At 44.4% G+C, this 12,239-nt stretch overlaps 2 protein-coding genes across 5 annotated transcripts; one reads left to right on the top strand and one right to left on the bottom strand.

The window, feature by feature from the left end:
* Window positions 1–275: 275 nt before the first annotated feature.
* Window positions 276–2,007, top strand: RPS27A (ribosomal protein S27a). The gene is made up of 5 exons (XM_062489404.1): window positions 276–456; window positions 722–776; window positions 988–1,073; window positions 1,378–1,509; window positions 1,810–2,007. The coding sequence occupies exons 1-5, from the start codon at window positions 409–411 to the stop codon at window positions 1,957–1,959; spliced, it is 471 nt and encodes a 156-aa protein (XP_062345388.1). The 5' UTR covers window positions 276–408; the 3' UTR covers window positions 1,960–2,007.
* A 558-nt stretch (window positions 2,008–2,565) lies between these two features.
* MTIF2 (mitochondrial translational initiation factor 2) lies at window positions 2,566–12,136 on the bottom strand. 4 transcript variants are annotated; one of them, XM_062489408.1, is made up of 14 exons: window positions 12,071–12,136; window positions 10,602–10,833; window positions 10,018–10,123; window positions 8,963–9,134; window positions 8,651–8,811; window positions 8,049–8,225; window positions 7,507–7,646; window positions 6,990–7,114; window positions 6,093–6,297; window positions 5,271–5,523; window positions 4,410–4,550; window positions 3,492–3,656; window positions 3,195–3,335; window positions 2,566–2,821 (listed from the first exon to the last, which is right to left on the bottom strand). In XM_062489408.1, the coding sequence occupies exons 2-14, from the start codon at window positions 10,824–10,826 to the stop codon at window positions 2,652–2,654; spliced, it is 2,181 nt and encodes a 726-aa protein (XP_062345392.1). In that variant the 5' UTR covers window positions 10,827–10,833; window positions 12,071–12,136; the 3' UTR covers window positions 2,566–2,651. The 4 variants fall into 4 exon arrangements, 3 of the variants coding, with proteins under 3 accessions (XP_062345392.1, XP_062345390.1, XP_062345391.1); XM_062489406.1 differs by lacking the exons at window positions 8,049–8,225; window positions 12,071–12,136 and having other exon boundaries at window positions 10,602–10,826; XR_009933044.1 differs by lacking the exons at window positions 2,566–2,821; window positions 12,071–12,136 and having other exon boundaries at window positions 3,283–3,335; window positions 3,492–3,672; window positions 10,602–10,826.
* Between the last annotated feature and the right edge of the window lie 103 nt (window positions 12,137–12,239).

Consider the following 12,239-nt stretch of genomic DNA (forward strand, 5'->3'; position numbering starts at 1 on the left):
TCCCTAAAATAACAACTCCACCGACAGCCACTACAACAAACAGAACAGAGCCACACGGCTGAACAAGCCCTTCCTCACGGCTACTCCTCCTCTTTCCCTCACAACGGCCCCGCCTCATCCATCACAGCAGCTCCTCCTCCCCTTACGGCCACCGCGATGCACTGTGGGAGCCGCAGTTCTCGCCCACGCCTCCCGTGGAGGGACTACACCTCCCAGCAGGGGTGGCCCCGGCCGCCGCCGGCGGGGCATGCTGGGAGTCGTAGTCCCGGCGCCCCGTACGCCCTTCCCCTGCGGCGCGCACGGAAACCCCGTGCGTGGAGGCACGGCGCTCTCTTGGGCCACTGCCGCCATTCTGTGAGCAGCGCGGGCAGGCCACGCTCCGGCCCCGCCGCCCCTCCCCTCCTCGCCATGCAGATCTTCGTGAAGACCCTCACGGGGAAAACCATCACCCTCGAGGTGAGTCGCCGCCGCCGCCGGGCCGCGCCGGTGCGCCGAAACACGGGGATGCGCCGGTAAGGGCAGCGGAATGCGCCAGGAGAGCCCGGAATGTGTGGGCCGTCGCGGCCCTGCGCTGCCTGGGGCTGGTCCGACCACGCGGTGGGGGTCGGAATGGCTGCGGCGGCACCAGGCGTGTACCGGGAGCACCTCGTGGTTTTTCGGCCTTCGTAGGCTAATTAAAATGTGCAGCACGTTTTGATTCTGTTTTTGTGTCCCATAATAGGTTGAACCTTCTGATACCATAGAAAATGTAAAAGCGAAGATCCAGGACAAGGAGGGTGAGTTCTAAAGGCACTGACTATTATATATTGATATCAATCAGTATATGTTATATGTATTATTCTTATGTTGTATATATTATTCTGTCCTCAACTCCTGTGGATTGATGTCTGTCTCACACAGATGTAATTTCCTGCAGCAATCTTGGATTTTATTACAGCATACTATAGCTCAAGTCCCTCGTTTATTCCTGATTTGTGTCACCATTAGGCATCCCTCCGGATCAGCAGCGGCTGATCTTTGCTGGGAAGCAGCTGGAGGATGGACGCACGTTGTCCGACTACAACATTCAAAAAGTGAGTAGGAAAGGCAGGATACAGCAGTGCGGTGCCCAGGAACTGGCACGGGCGGAGCTGACTGATCTTTACTGCTGAAGCTAAGAAACATTTCTAATAAATTCACCCAAATCAAGGGATTGGAGTAGTGTTGATGCTGGGACGTTTGGATGCCATCTTAACAGCAGATAATCCTTTTAGAGCTTTCCTAAGTGTCTGGCACTTGAGATTTGCTTTTCTCTAAGCAGAAGGAAGAGGCCTGTTAAAATGCTGCACTTGCTTTGAGAAAGCATTTAGAGTCTGATTTTGTGTGCTTTACAAACAGGAGTCAACCCTTCACCTGGTGCTGAGACTTCGTGGTGGTGCTAAGAAAAGGAAGAAGAAGTCTTACACGACTCCCAAGAAGAACAAGCACAAGAGAAAGAAGGTTAAGCTTGCAGTGCTCAAGTACTACAAGGTAGGCAGAACTAGCTTGGGGGGAAACTTGATGGAAACTCAGCTCTCACCAGGGGAGATGTGGAGCCTCTAACCGGTTTGCACAGGTTCTGGTGTGTTTAAACTCCTTCTATTTGCAAATATCCCATGTGTTAAATAAAAACCACAATCTCTTGCAGTGGGGCACTTTGGACACATACCTCAAGAAGTTTGATGTAAATCCTGTTAGAAAAAACATTATGCCAGTAGAAAATGGCTCAGAATGATTATTGTTGCTGAAAGGTGGAGTTTATGTGAGCCCTTGCCTGTTTGTCCTTCCCAGGTGGATGAGAACGGCAAGATCAGCCGCCTGCGCCGGGAGTGCCCCTCGGAGGAGTGTGGGGCTGGAGTCTTCATGGCCAGTCACTTCGACAGACACTACTGTGGCAAGTGCTGTCTGACATACTGCTTCAATAAGCCAGAAGACAAGTAAATGTACCAGACAATAAAAACCTGTGCTTCTGTACAGCTGAAGGATTTATTTCTGTGGCACTGTGTTTCCTCTCTGCTGATCAGTGAGAAAAATCTGTGCACCTAGCTACCTGCCAGCTAGGGGAAATACTTGGTGTAAAACTGAAGCAGCAGTTTAAGAATACTGGGTACTAGTTGTAAAAAGAAAAAAACAAAACAAAAAAACCCCACCACCTAAGCTAACCTCAGAAATGGTGTCTTTAACATGAGATAGCTCTGATCTGGAAAAATAGGAAATTCAGAGATCTAGAGTCATGTTTGCAAGTGGGTCAGTACTAGAGAATGGGGTAGGGGAGGCCTGGTGACAAAATGCAGGCAACACTGAAATACTGCACAGCAGCACTGGGAGGGGAGAGAGGAGATGGCTCAGCTGTTTTGTAGCCAAGAGATTGTCATTAGAAATATTTTACCGTGGTGGTTTTGCACACTTGAAGTGCCTGTAGTTACCCTGATAGTTTACCCATGTTCCAGTGAGGGCAGCTGGTTGCTTGACATGATAGAAGAACAGAACATTTTGGATATAAAAATGTATCTGAAGTGCTCTGATGTAAAGAACAGCTCCTGTGCATCTCTGAAAGTTCATTTAATGGTAAGAGCTAAAGGCCAGCCAGGAACATAATAGATGTCCTTTAGTGTTCTTGTGTTATAATGCCTTTAAAATCCCGGGTCCCAGGAAGTTGTCTGTTGAACTTCTTTTTCTTCGTAACAGATAATTTCATCTCCAATACTGAACTCCAGATTTTTGTCCAAGCTCAATCCACAATCCATTCCTGTTTTTATTACCTGAACATCAACTTTATGGTGCTTCAGTGATGATAAACACCCTATAAAGAGAAAATGCATGGAATAGAGGCAACCAGCAGCAGAGCAGTGGTTTGGTTTGCCCTTCCTTCAGGATTAATGTTAAATTTTGTGGCTCCCCAAGGAGAGCAGGAAAATATAGGGACTGGGGGTGCTTGTGGTAAAATGGAAGTCAGACACCAGCTCCTTGTGGCAGGTAGATCCTGCGATGCTCCTACTTGCCTACTGGAGTGGGTGGTTGGAAAAAGGTCTGGGAACAATACACTGGTGTTAGGTAGCTTTCCTATCCATCCTGGACAGAATTCAGGATTTCTCTAGGATCCTGTGCACTGACTTCCCAGGGAACTAGGGAAAAAAACTAAACACAAATCCACATTTCGTGGCAATTCCACTCACCTTTCCAAATAACATCCCTATTACGGATTAGTTTAAACTTCATTTTTCTGTCCAGCAGCCCCTTGTGCACTCTGCATCCAGCCACTGGAATCCTGTTTCTTCCTACTGTGACTGAGAAAGTGTTGAGAACAGAAGCTTCCCCTAAAAGAGTAAAGTTGAAGTCCACAGGAATAACAAAAAGCACAAGGTGGAAGCAGGCTGCATTTTTCTACTTACCATGCTTTAAGATAAAAAAGCAGTTACAGACAAATTTAGTTTGCCACATTTTGAGGCAAAAATATATCGATGAAAACTCACCTATTGTAGTCTCCACCACAGTTGGGGGCAGCCTGCTGTTCAGCTCATCCTTCAAGTCTTCTATAAGTTTGTAGATAATGCTGTGAAGTTTAATTTTAATTCCTTTTTTATCAGCCAGCTTTTTGATACTTTGATTGGCTTTCACACTGAATCCAAATATTACACCTGATAAATGAAACAGCTGTCAAGTGATGACTACAAGGGATGAGTCTTTGAACAATTAAAGTGAAATTCTGCAGCACAGGGTACATTTTATTCCTGCTTCTCTTTTAATGGGGGACCATTTGCCTCCCACTATGGCTCATGGACTGCCACAAACCTATCAAAATAAATGGCCCAAAAAAAGCTCATCAAAGCTCACTGATGACAGAGCTGGAAGCATCAAAACAGAAAACAGCACACACAGTTTACATAAAGGGCACTGACCTCTCTTTTTGGGCTGGAAAACCAACTCTGTTGTCCAAATAAAGCTGGAAGTGAATTCTAAATGATTCCTGCCCACCTGTGGTGCAGGTGCAGTGACCTCACTCTACAGCAGGTGAGAATTATGGGGTATGAATAGCAACAACTGACTCAGTCCTAGATCCAGTTGCCTCACTGAGCAAAAGGAAAATATTTTCTAATCTGCTTTTCTAGCTTTGCCCCGTGTGAGCATCATAAAGCAGCCTGAGTCAAGAGCCAGAGTTTAAACTTAACTGAATTTCTGCCAAGAGCCTTTCCAGAGTCCTTCCATTTCCGTGAGACTTTCAGCCTCCCCTCCTGCACCAGTCTGATGTTCAAGGAAACATGTTAAAGATTCACAAAAGTGTACCTTACTGATGATGCTAATTATTACTGAGAAAACAAAACCCGACTAAGGCCTAACCATTTCAGTAAGTCAGTAATTTCAAAACTGTAAAATTATTTTTAAACACACACCATTAAATGCTTCAGCAAGACTGATGTCATTCTCACTGATATCTCCCATTCCAAAGTTGACAATCTCCAGTTTACATTCATCCTCACAATCGTAACTGTCCAGAATGTTCAGAATAGCTTCAACAGATCCATCCACATCACCTGCACAGATAAATGGAAGTACTGCTGGCTTGGTGTAAGTCAAAGACACAGAAATACAACTAATGTCAAATACAACTAATGTCAATTCCACACTGCAACAGAAGTCTTCTGACATCTGTCACTCTTACTGTATTTTGAGTACTATGTTAACACCCATCCAAAAAGTCTGTGAATTCCAAAAATAAACTGGATGAATACAAAAGGGTCAGAGGCTCTACATCTGCTGTCACTGTCAGGTCATGTATGCAGATTTTAAACTATAGTCATTGCTTGAATATCATTAAATGAGGTTAAACCAAGTTCCTCCTATCCCACTTTATCACATAACTGTTATTCTCCTGTATTTTGCTGATGCAAAATAGTTATAGCTTCTGGAGGGTTGTTTTTTTACATATATAAGGTTTTATATATGCGTAGTTGTATGTGTATATATATATATGTATTTATCTAGGGGTCTGTATGTATGGGTTTTACTCAGGAGCTCTGAGGTAAGTGCATTGGTCATGTTAAGTTTTCCTGCTGCTCTGGGCTGGCTGGTGGTGCATCCTCCTGACCACTGGATATTTTCTGATGCCTTGCTCTTATAACAGAAGTTCAATAACCAGTTTTAAACTGATCAAATTTCTGGTAACAGAAAGTGTGTTCAGTTTAGAGCTCTGTTTCATACTGAACATTTGAGAAGCACAGAACCAAAGAACAGCATACAGACAGGGACAGCACCTTTAACTATTAATGAGAGGGTATTTTCATCCATCTCTGTTCTCTCCTTAGGCCTTGAGAACATCAGATGCTTATTGGCCTTGTACAGCGCTGCCTTCCTCTGTCTCCAGGTCAGGTGGGCCAGCTTCTGCTGCTTCTTCTCATATTCCAACCTGTGTTCCTTTTGCTTTGCTTCAATAACTTCCACATCCTTCTTCATCCTCTCCTGTTGTTCAACATAGGTCCTCCAAGCAACAACTTCCTGTGCCCTTTGCTGGGCAGGAAGACAGAAACATTACCTTTAAAGCACTGCATCAGAGTAATCTGCAATTTCATTCTTTTGCATCTTCTCTACTGGCTCAGTCATTTTCCTTCACTTTTAACTATAGGTTTTGCTGCACAGATGGCAGAGAATGAGACAAGAGCTTTTCCTCCCTGAGCTACCACATGACTCAAGACCTATTTTTATATTATCTCTGCAATGCAGAAGAGAATTACTGTTCATTCTTTCAAGTGGTGTTTTTCCAGCTCTCACAACACCTACTTCAAGCTTCATTTTATGCATTTTCTTTTTGTCAGACAAGAGTTATGTCTCTCTCAACTTGAAACACTGATCTCCTCAAGTACTGGATTGCTCCAGTACAGATGAGGGCAGCCCAGCAGGGAAAGGTGGAAAAGAAAGAGGCAAAATGCAAACCCTCATTCCTCTTCCAGAGCATGTAGCTCAGGTCCCTCAATCCCCACATTCGACCTTTCATGGGATTACCCAGGTGATTAAAAGCTCTCACTTATTTTGTTACTCAGCTCCTTCCCATACTGGCAGCTGAAGAGTTCTTTCTGTACCTCAGACTCTACTTCAAGGATTTCATCTCCTGCTGAAGGGGATTCCTTCCAGCCCATGATTTCCACAGGGATGCCTGGTGAGGCTGCATCCACAGCTTTGCCATTCTCATTGAACAGGAAACGTACTTTTGCCCACGTCTTCCCTGCAACCAGAACACAGCCTTTCCTCAGAGTTCCTCTCTGGATGATGGCTGTGGTGAGGGGACTAGTGAAGAGCAGAGGAGAAAAGTAACAGACAAAATTCAACTGATGTTTTTCCCTGTCTTCATGGCCAGTGATCCATCACAGACAGAATATTCCTGTGATGATTTACTAGAGCACTCACCAAATTTTTCAGTGAGTTAAAAAGCCCCAAAATCTGTACTGTGCTCTTCATTTCTGCAGATGAATCCATAATCTGACATTTGTGAACCCAGCAACAGGACAATTTTACACATTAAGTGAATCCCCACCAAAAAAAACCCAAGCCCGAACAACAAATCCCAACAACTTTGTTAATTTCTAAAGAGGGTAGAACATACCTTGTTCATAGAACCTGCAAATGGACTAAGATACTTAAGGGTAGAAGGTCATGTTACACAAAACTTCTCAAGAATTTTGTATGCATTGACTGTTAACTTTATCATTCCTACTTTTTAAACAACATTTATAAAGGCACATCAGTTCCACTATTTAAAACTATTTCCTGTTGCAGGATTTTCATTTCAAGAATATGATGAATTTTGCCCCATCAGTTCATCACCTCTTGTGCTGCAGAGTGGTATTTCAAGGCTTTGGATAGGAACACTGCAAAGGAAGTGTTCCAGCTTTATTTACTGAGGCACATGTCCCCTGCCCAGCGTATCTGTGCTGTTACAAAGTGCTTCCCTGAAGCTGCAGAGGTGGCACTTGACTTACCCTTTCCCTTTGTCTTTCCAAGACTCAATAATTGTCCCTTCCACCAGTCCTGTCACATCTGCCTTCAGTTCCAACATTTCTGCCAGAGCAACAGTTGCCTCTGCCAAAACCATCAGGTTTTCCCCCTGCATAAAACCACACAAAAACACACATAAAGAATAAAGGAAGTGCCCAAGCAAAGTGAGACCAGAAGTTCAGCCCTTAGTTCCAAATTTCCCCACTGGAATGTGATGACATTTAATACCCAGGCAAGACTTCAGGACATCAGACACTAAAGTGTTGGACTGAATTACCAGTAGAAAAATTAGATATTACTGCTTGCTGGAAGTCTGAGCCACAAAATACATTTCAGTGTGTTTCAAATAATTCTGGCAAGAGCCAGTAGCACTGAGCTCATGACAAGATATCAAATACCAGGAAGAGAAGTATTTTATTTTCCAGCTACCAAATAAAAATGCATTTCTCTGCACACATTAGACACCCATGAATACCATCATTTTTTCTACCACAATCTTACCTTGAGTGCAGAAATATTTACAGCCTGAACATCACCTCCAAACTCTTCACAGACCACATCATGAGCCAGCAACTCCTTTTTTACTCTTTCAGGATCAACTTCAGGTTTGTCACATTTATTAATGGCCAGGATAAGAGGAACTAAAAAGAGAACACCCAAACTCAGCACCAACCAAACCAAAACCTGCTGCTACCACCACAGCTGCCAGAAGAGGTTAGAGCAAGTTATGGCCACTTAGAACAGATCATCTCACTTGGTGCCTCTTCCCTGAGCAGCCACTGAAATCTGAGCTACCAGGAGGAAGCTGGAGGAGTTATCCATGTAGAGAAGGTATAAAACCCCAAACAACAAATCCCTGTCTTGCTAAATATTTGTATTTTAGGATCTTTTTTGTATTACTGCAATGTTCAGTACATTTTCAAATATGGCAGGGGATGAAGAATGGGACTAGAACAGTTACTTTCCAAGTTCTGTGGATTCCAGTCCAAGGAGGTTTTTTTGAGAGGTAAAAGCAAGGTTCCCAAAGGCTCCCCACTCTGTACCTCCTGCATTTTTGGCATGCTGGATGGACTCTATGGTTTGCTGCATCACTCCATCATCTGCTGCCACCACCAGAATGACTATGTCAGTGATGTTGGTGCCTCTCGCCCGCATGGCTGAAAAGGCTGCATGGCCAGGAGTGTCAAGGAAGGTTATCTTCTCCCCAGAAGGCATGTGCACTGTGAACAAATGGTGCAGCTTAACATCAGCAACTCACCCAGCTTTATCTCATGTGGTGTAGATCAAGCATCACCCCTCTGAGAGCATTTTAATAATAATGACATATTTTTGGCAGTCAGGTAATTGTTGGCATGTAGGTCAAAGGTGCTGTGAAATCCTCAGGAATAACTAAGTGTCCTGGGATTTTCCATAACCAAGAATAGTCTAATGTCAGCTACTGAAGAATAATTTTAAAGTTCTATGTACATAGTTACAACAATGTACTTAGAACAAGGTATCAGCAACAGACATTTTATGTTATGGTTCCCTTTCTCACCATTTATGGGGCAACATTTTTACCCCAATGAACTGGCAGCAAGTCAGCCTGCTGTGTGAGATGGGGAGGAGACTGTGCTATACCTGAGCACAAGGACTTGGATCATACCAATAAAAGCCCCAATGTGTTGTGTGATGCCTCCTGCTTCCATCGACGCCACCTGGGTTTTCCGCAGGCTGTCCAGTAAAGTTGTTTTCCCATGATCCACGTGCCCCAGGATGGTGACAACTGGGGGCCGTGGGGTCAGTACTGCTGGGTCTGCAGGAGGTCTGTAATTGCAGCAAAAAACAAGGCTTGTAAAAAAATCCACTGGGCCATGGCCACCACACTCAATGCACTTGATGCCACCCAGCCTCCTCCCCAAACACCTGCAGAAAGAAGTAGAATAAAAAGACCCAAAAAGAACAGTTCACAACTTGCCTCTTCACAGCATCTGTGTTTTTTCTCTCCTTTTCCTCTTTCAGTTTTGCTGATTTATACTTCATTCCTGATTTTTGAACAACCATCTTGATGTGGTCCTCATTTAAGATGGAATCTGGTTCTACTGAATCAAGGTTAATGTCTGTGTACACCAGTGCTTCATAAATATGATCTGTAGCAAACATAAACACATTTAACAATTACATCCACAAAAACATGTGGGACAAAAAAAAATCCAACCCACATCATCAGACTTTTTCATTATTTTCTTTGTGCTATTAAGTATCATTCACCAAGCAGTTTTTCTTTGTTTAAATTTATCTAGAAGTTGCCATTAACCTATATACTTGCAGAGAAGAACTTTTTGCAGATTTACTGAAAATTACTACTCTGTTAGCTACTACAATCTTACTTTTCTACTCAGATATTAATGGCTTTCTTTTCCACTAGCTCCAAAAGAGAAAACAACTGAAACTCATCTAAAGCAAACAGAAAAGGAGTGATTCAAGGAGGAAGGAAATTTGATAAATCTGATCACATGCCACTTTCTTTGGTTGTAGAAACACAGAACATATTACAGTAGTCAAAAATTGTTGCAGGGAGCAATTCCAGACTTGCTGCTCCCAGTTAATCAAATGGGTGCTCCAATATAACACACATTGCTCCTGAACCCAAGATTCCTACTCCTACTCTGGATTTTGGGTTGAATCTCTTTAGCCTCGAGTTCTTAACAGGGTTCCAGCTCTGAGAAACCAGGGTGCAACGTTTTCCTTCTGGAATAACTTAGCCTCTGGGAACCACAAGGAGCAGCCTGCAGGGATCTGAGTCCTACTTTCCAGAAGGGACAGACAGACCTGGCTTCCTCACATTTAAATGTTTGCCCTGGTAATTTGGATGGCCCAACTTCTTTTCGCTTTAGCCTACACTGTGTCTCCCAGCATTTTCTTTGGGGTGGATCCACAACCACTAAGGCCACTGAAGCCAATTTTTCCTTTCCCACTGGTGGAAGGAGTGCAACAGATGTTGCTGTTTCATACTTCAGAGCAGTCTCTCACCTATGTCTTTGCCCATAGCTTGTGCCAGTTCCTCCACAGTCATCTTCTGCCTTATCTCCACTTCACCTTTCGTCAGCCGAATCTTCTTTTTCTGCGTTTTTGTCTCCTACATGGAATTAGACACATACACAGGAATATAAACTAAGAAATAACTAAAACAATACTAAAAATGGTCTCAAGCCATCTGAGGTAAACACATCTTCTTAACTAAAATACCAATTGATTACAATTAATCAATGAGCTAACACATCATAATGAATTTCAAATGTATAGCACACTACACTTAATCCTTCTGCATTTTTAACTTCTCAGAACAAGGCCAAAAATCAGTAAAACCCTTTCCATTTTTGTTTCCAATCATTTCCTCCTGTGTCAGCAAAAATTCATGATGCCATTGGTCCAAGTCAGTACTTGAGAGGAAATGGCAAAAAAATTACACATTAAGTATATTTTGTCTTATAGATTTGTAACAACTTCTCTATACTCATGAATAAAATATTTTTTTCCTTTTTAAAATAAAATGTTCAAACTGAGCTCTTGTACTTTCCACACAAACCCAGTGATTAGTGGATGTCCTTAATTACCTCCTTTGTCGCTAGATGTCTGCACTGTGATAAGGCAGCACTGATTAATCTGTGTTTTGGCCAGAACTGTGGATGCAGAAGGAGGGACCCCATGGGATATGCAGACAACTGCACAGGCTTCCATTGTGCTCCACAAACTTTCCTAGAGCACAGGGCACGCAGCTGCAGGTAAGCACCACGGAACTGCATCACATTTTCAAACCTCAGCAGCAACCCTTGGTTCATTTCCCCACTGAAAAACACAAAGCACACATTGAGATCAGTCTCGAGGCTCAAAGATCTTACTTCTCAGGATAAAATGGACAGGGACACAAGGCACAAATGTTATGTTTACAAACAGGCTTTTTAACACTGAAAAATTCAAACTGTTTAGGAACTGCTCCAGTTTTTCCGTTTCCTTCTGCCCTTCACCTTTCTCCACTACCCCACTGCAGACACATAGATCTATTAAGAGCTTACAGATCATTCATCTTTCTCCACTGACCTCTGATACAAACTACCCTGATATAAACTACCCATTGCAGGTTCTTTGACATTTCCTACAAAACCCCCACATTTGCAGTCCTCATGCTACACTGACAATTACCCAAGTGTCAGCAACCTCTCTAAGCCAGCAGAACACCCTGCAAAATGCCCTTCACCTGAGCATTTCAAGACAAAAGCACCACTGAAAGATCACAGCACGGCAGCGACACCAGCGCTGTCGCTAATATGTGGTCAGAGACCTCCTGTGAAGCTACGCCTGGCTCACCAATTAAGCTTCTGCCAGATCATCCCACATCTTATTTTAACCATCTGAACTTTGGTTTGAGTCGTTTTGCCAATTATCCCGTACAAGTCTCCTCCCCGAACTTCTTTTGCTCAGAGCTGCCTGTTCCGCGCTGGCTGCCCAGAGCAGCTTGGCTGCCACAATCCTGTAAGTGTCCAAGGCCAGGCTGGATGGCACTCCCTGGGATAGTGGGAGAGTCCCTGCTCACGGCAGGGGGTGGAGAAGGATGGTCTTTAAGGTCCCCTCCAACTCATTCTGTGTTTGTGTCCTGCTCAGCGATGGGATCTCTGTACCCTCCACGTCCCCTCTCACAGGTGTCCTTGTGTCAGTTCCAAAGGCAGGGAATGCTCCGGGCTCCTCTCAGAATGGCTGCGGGCCCTTTAAAACCTCCCTTACACCCGGATCCCTGCAGGAAGTGAGCGCATGACAAACTAACCAACCAAACCCAGGTATTTTGGTAGGCTTTTTTTAACCCTACAGAGAACCTTAAAGGGGCTGAAGCGGTAAAACTGAGCGAGCGGCGGAACTGCCACAAGACGCCGCGCACACACAAACAACACGAGGTTAAGGCCACACTGGCCCAGCACAAAGCGGCGAAACCCACGCCAGGCTCTGACTGTGGAAAACCCTTCCCAGCTCCCAGGGCGGAGCAGCAATACTCCCACTCTTGCCTCTCTCCATCGTTCTGGCTAATTAATACCTGTCAACTGCAGCCCGCCCTCCCCATAGGGGGGCAGCGCCTTTCTCCGAGTCGCCGGGTCCTGGCCTCGACAGCCCGAGGAATGAAGGAAGGAATGAGGGAAGAAAAGAAGGAAAGAAAGGGAAGAGGGAAGGGAAAGGACGCCACGCCCCCTCCGTGCCTCACGCCG

The sequence above is a fragment of the Cinclus cinclus genome, chromosome 3, assembly GCF_963662255.1.
Source record: "Cinclus cinclus chromosome 3, bCinCin1.1, whole genome shotgun sequence".
Lineage (NCBI taxonomy): Eukaryota > Metazoa > Chordata > Aves > Passeriformes > Cinclidae > Cinclus > Cinclus cinclus.

Excerpts from the sequence above, each read along its gene's own strand:
- MTIF2 (XM_062489408.1), bottom strand. The coding sequence starts at position 10,826 with ATGAACCAAGGGTTGCTGCTGAGGTTTGAAAATGTGATGCAGTTCCGT. Across the intron at positions 9,135-10,017 it reads AGCTATGGGCAAAGACATAG|ATCATATTTATGAAGCACTG; the intron begins GTGAGAGACTGC and ends TGTTTGCTACAG. Across the intron at positions 3,336-3,491 it reads TGTGGTGGAGACTACAATAG|GGGAAGCTTCTGTTCTCAAC; the intron begins GTGAGTTTTCAT and ends TTACTCTTTTAG.
- RPS27A (XM_062489404.1), top strand. The coding sequence starts at position 409 with ATGCAGATCTTCGTGAAGACCCTCACGGGGAAAACCATCACCCTCGAG. Across the intron at positions 777-987 it reads GAAGATCCAGGACAAGGAGG|GCATCCCTCCGGATCAGCAG; the intron begins GTGAGTTCTAAA and ends TGTCACCATTAG. Across the intron at positions 1,074-1,377 it reads CCGACTACAACATTCAAAAA|GAGTCAACCCTTCACCTGGT; the intron begins GTGAGTAGGAAA and ends CTTTACAAACAG.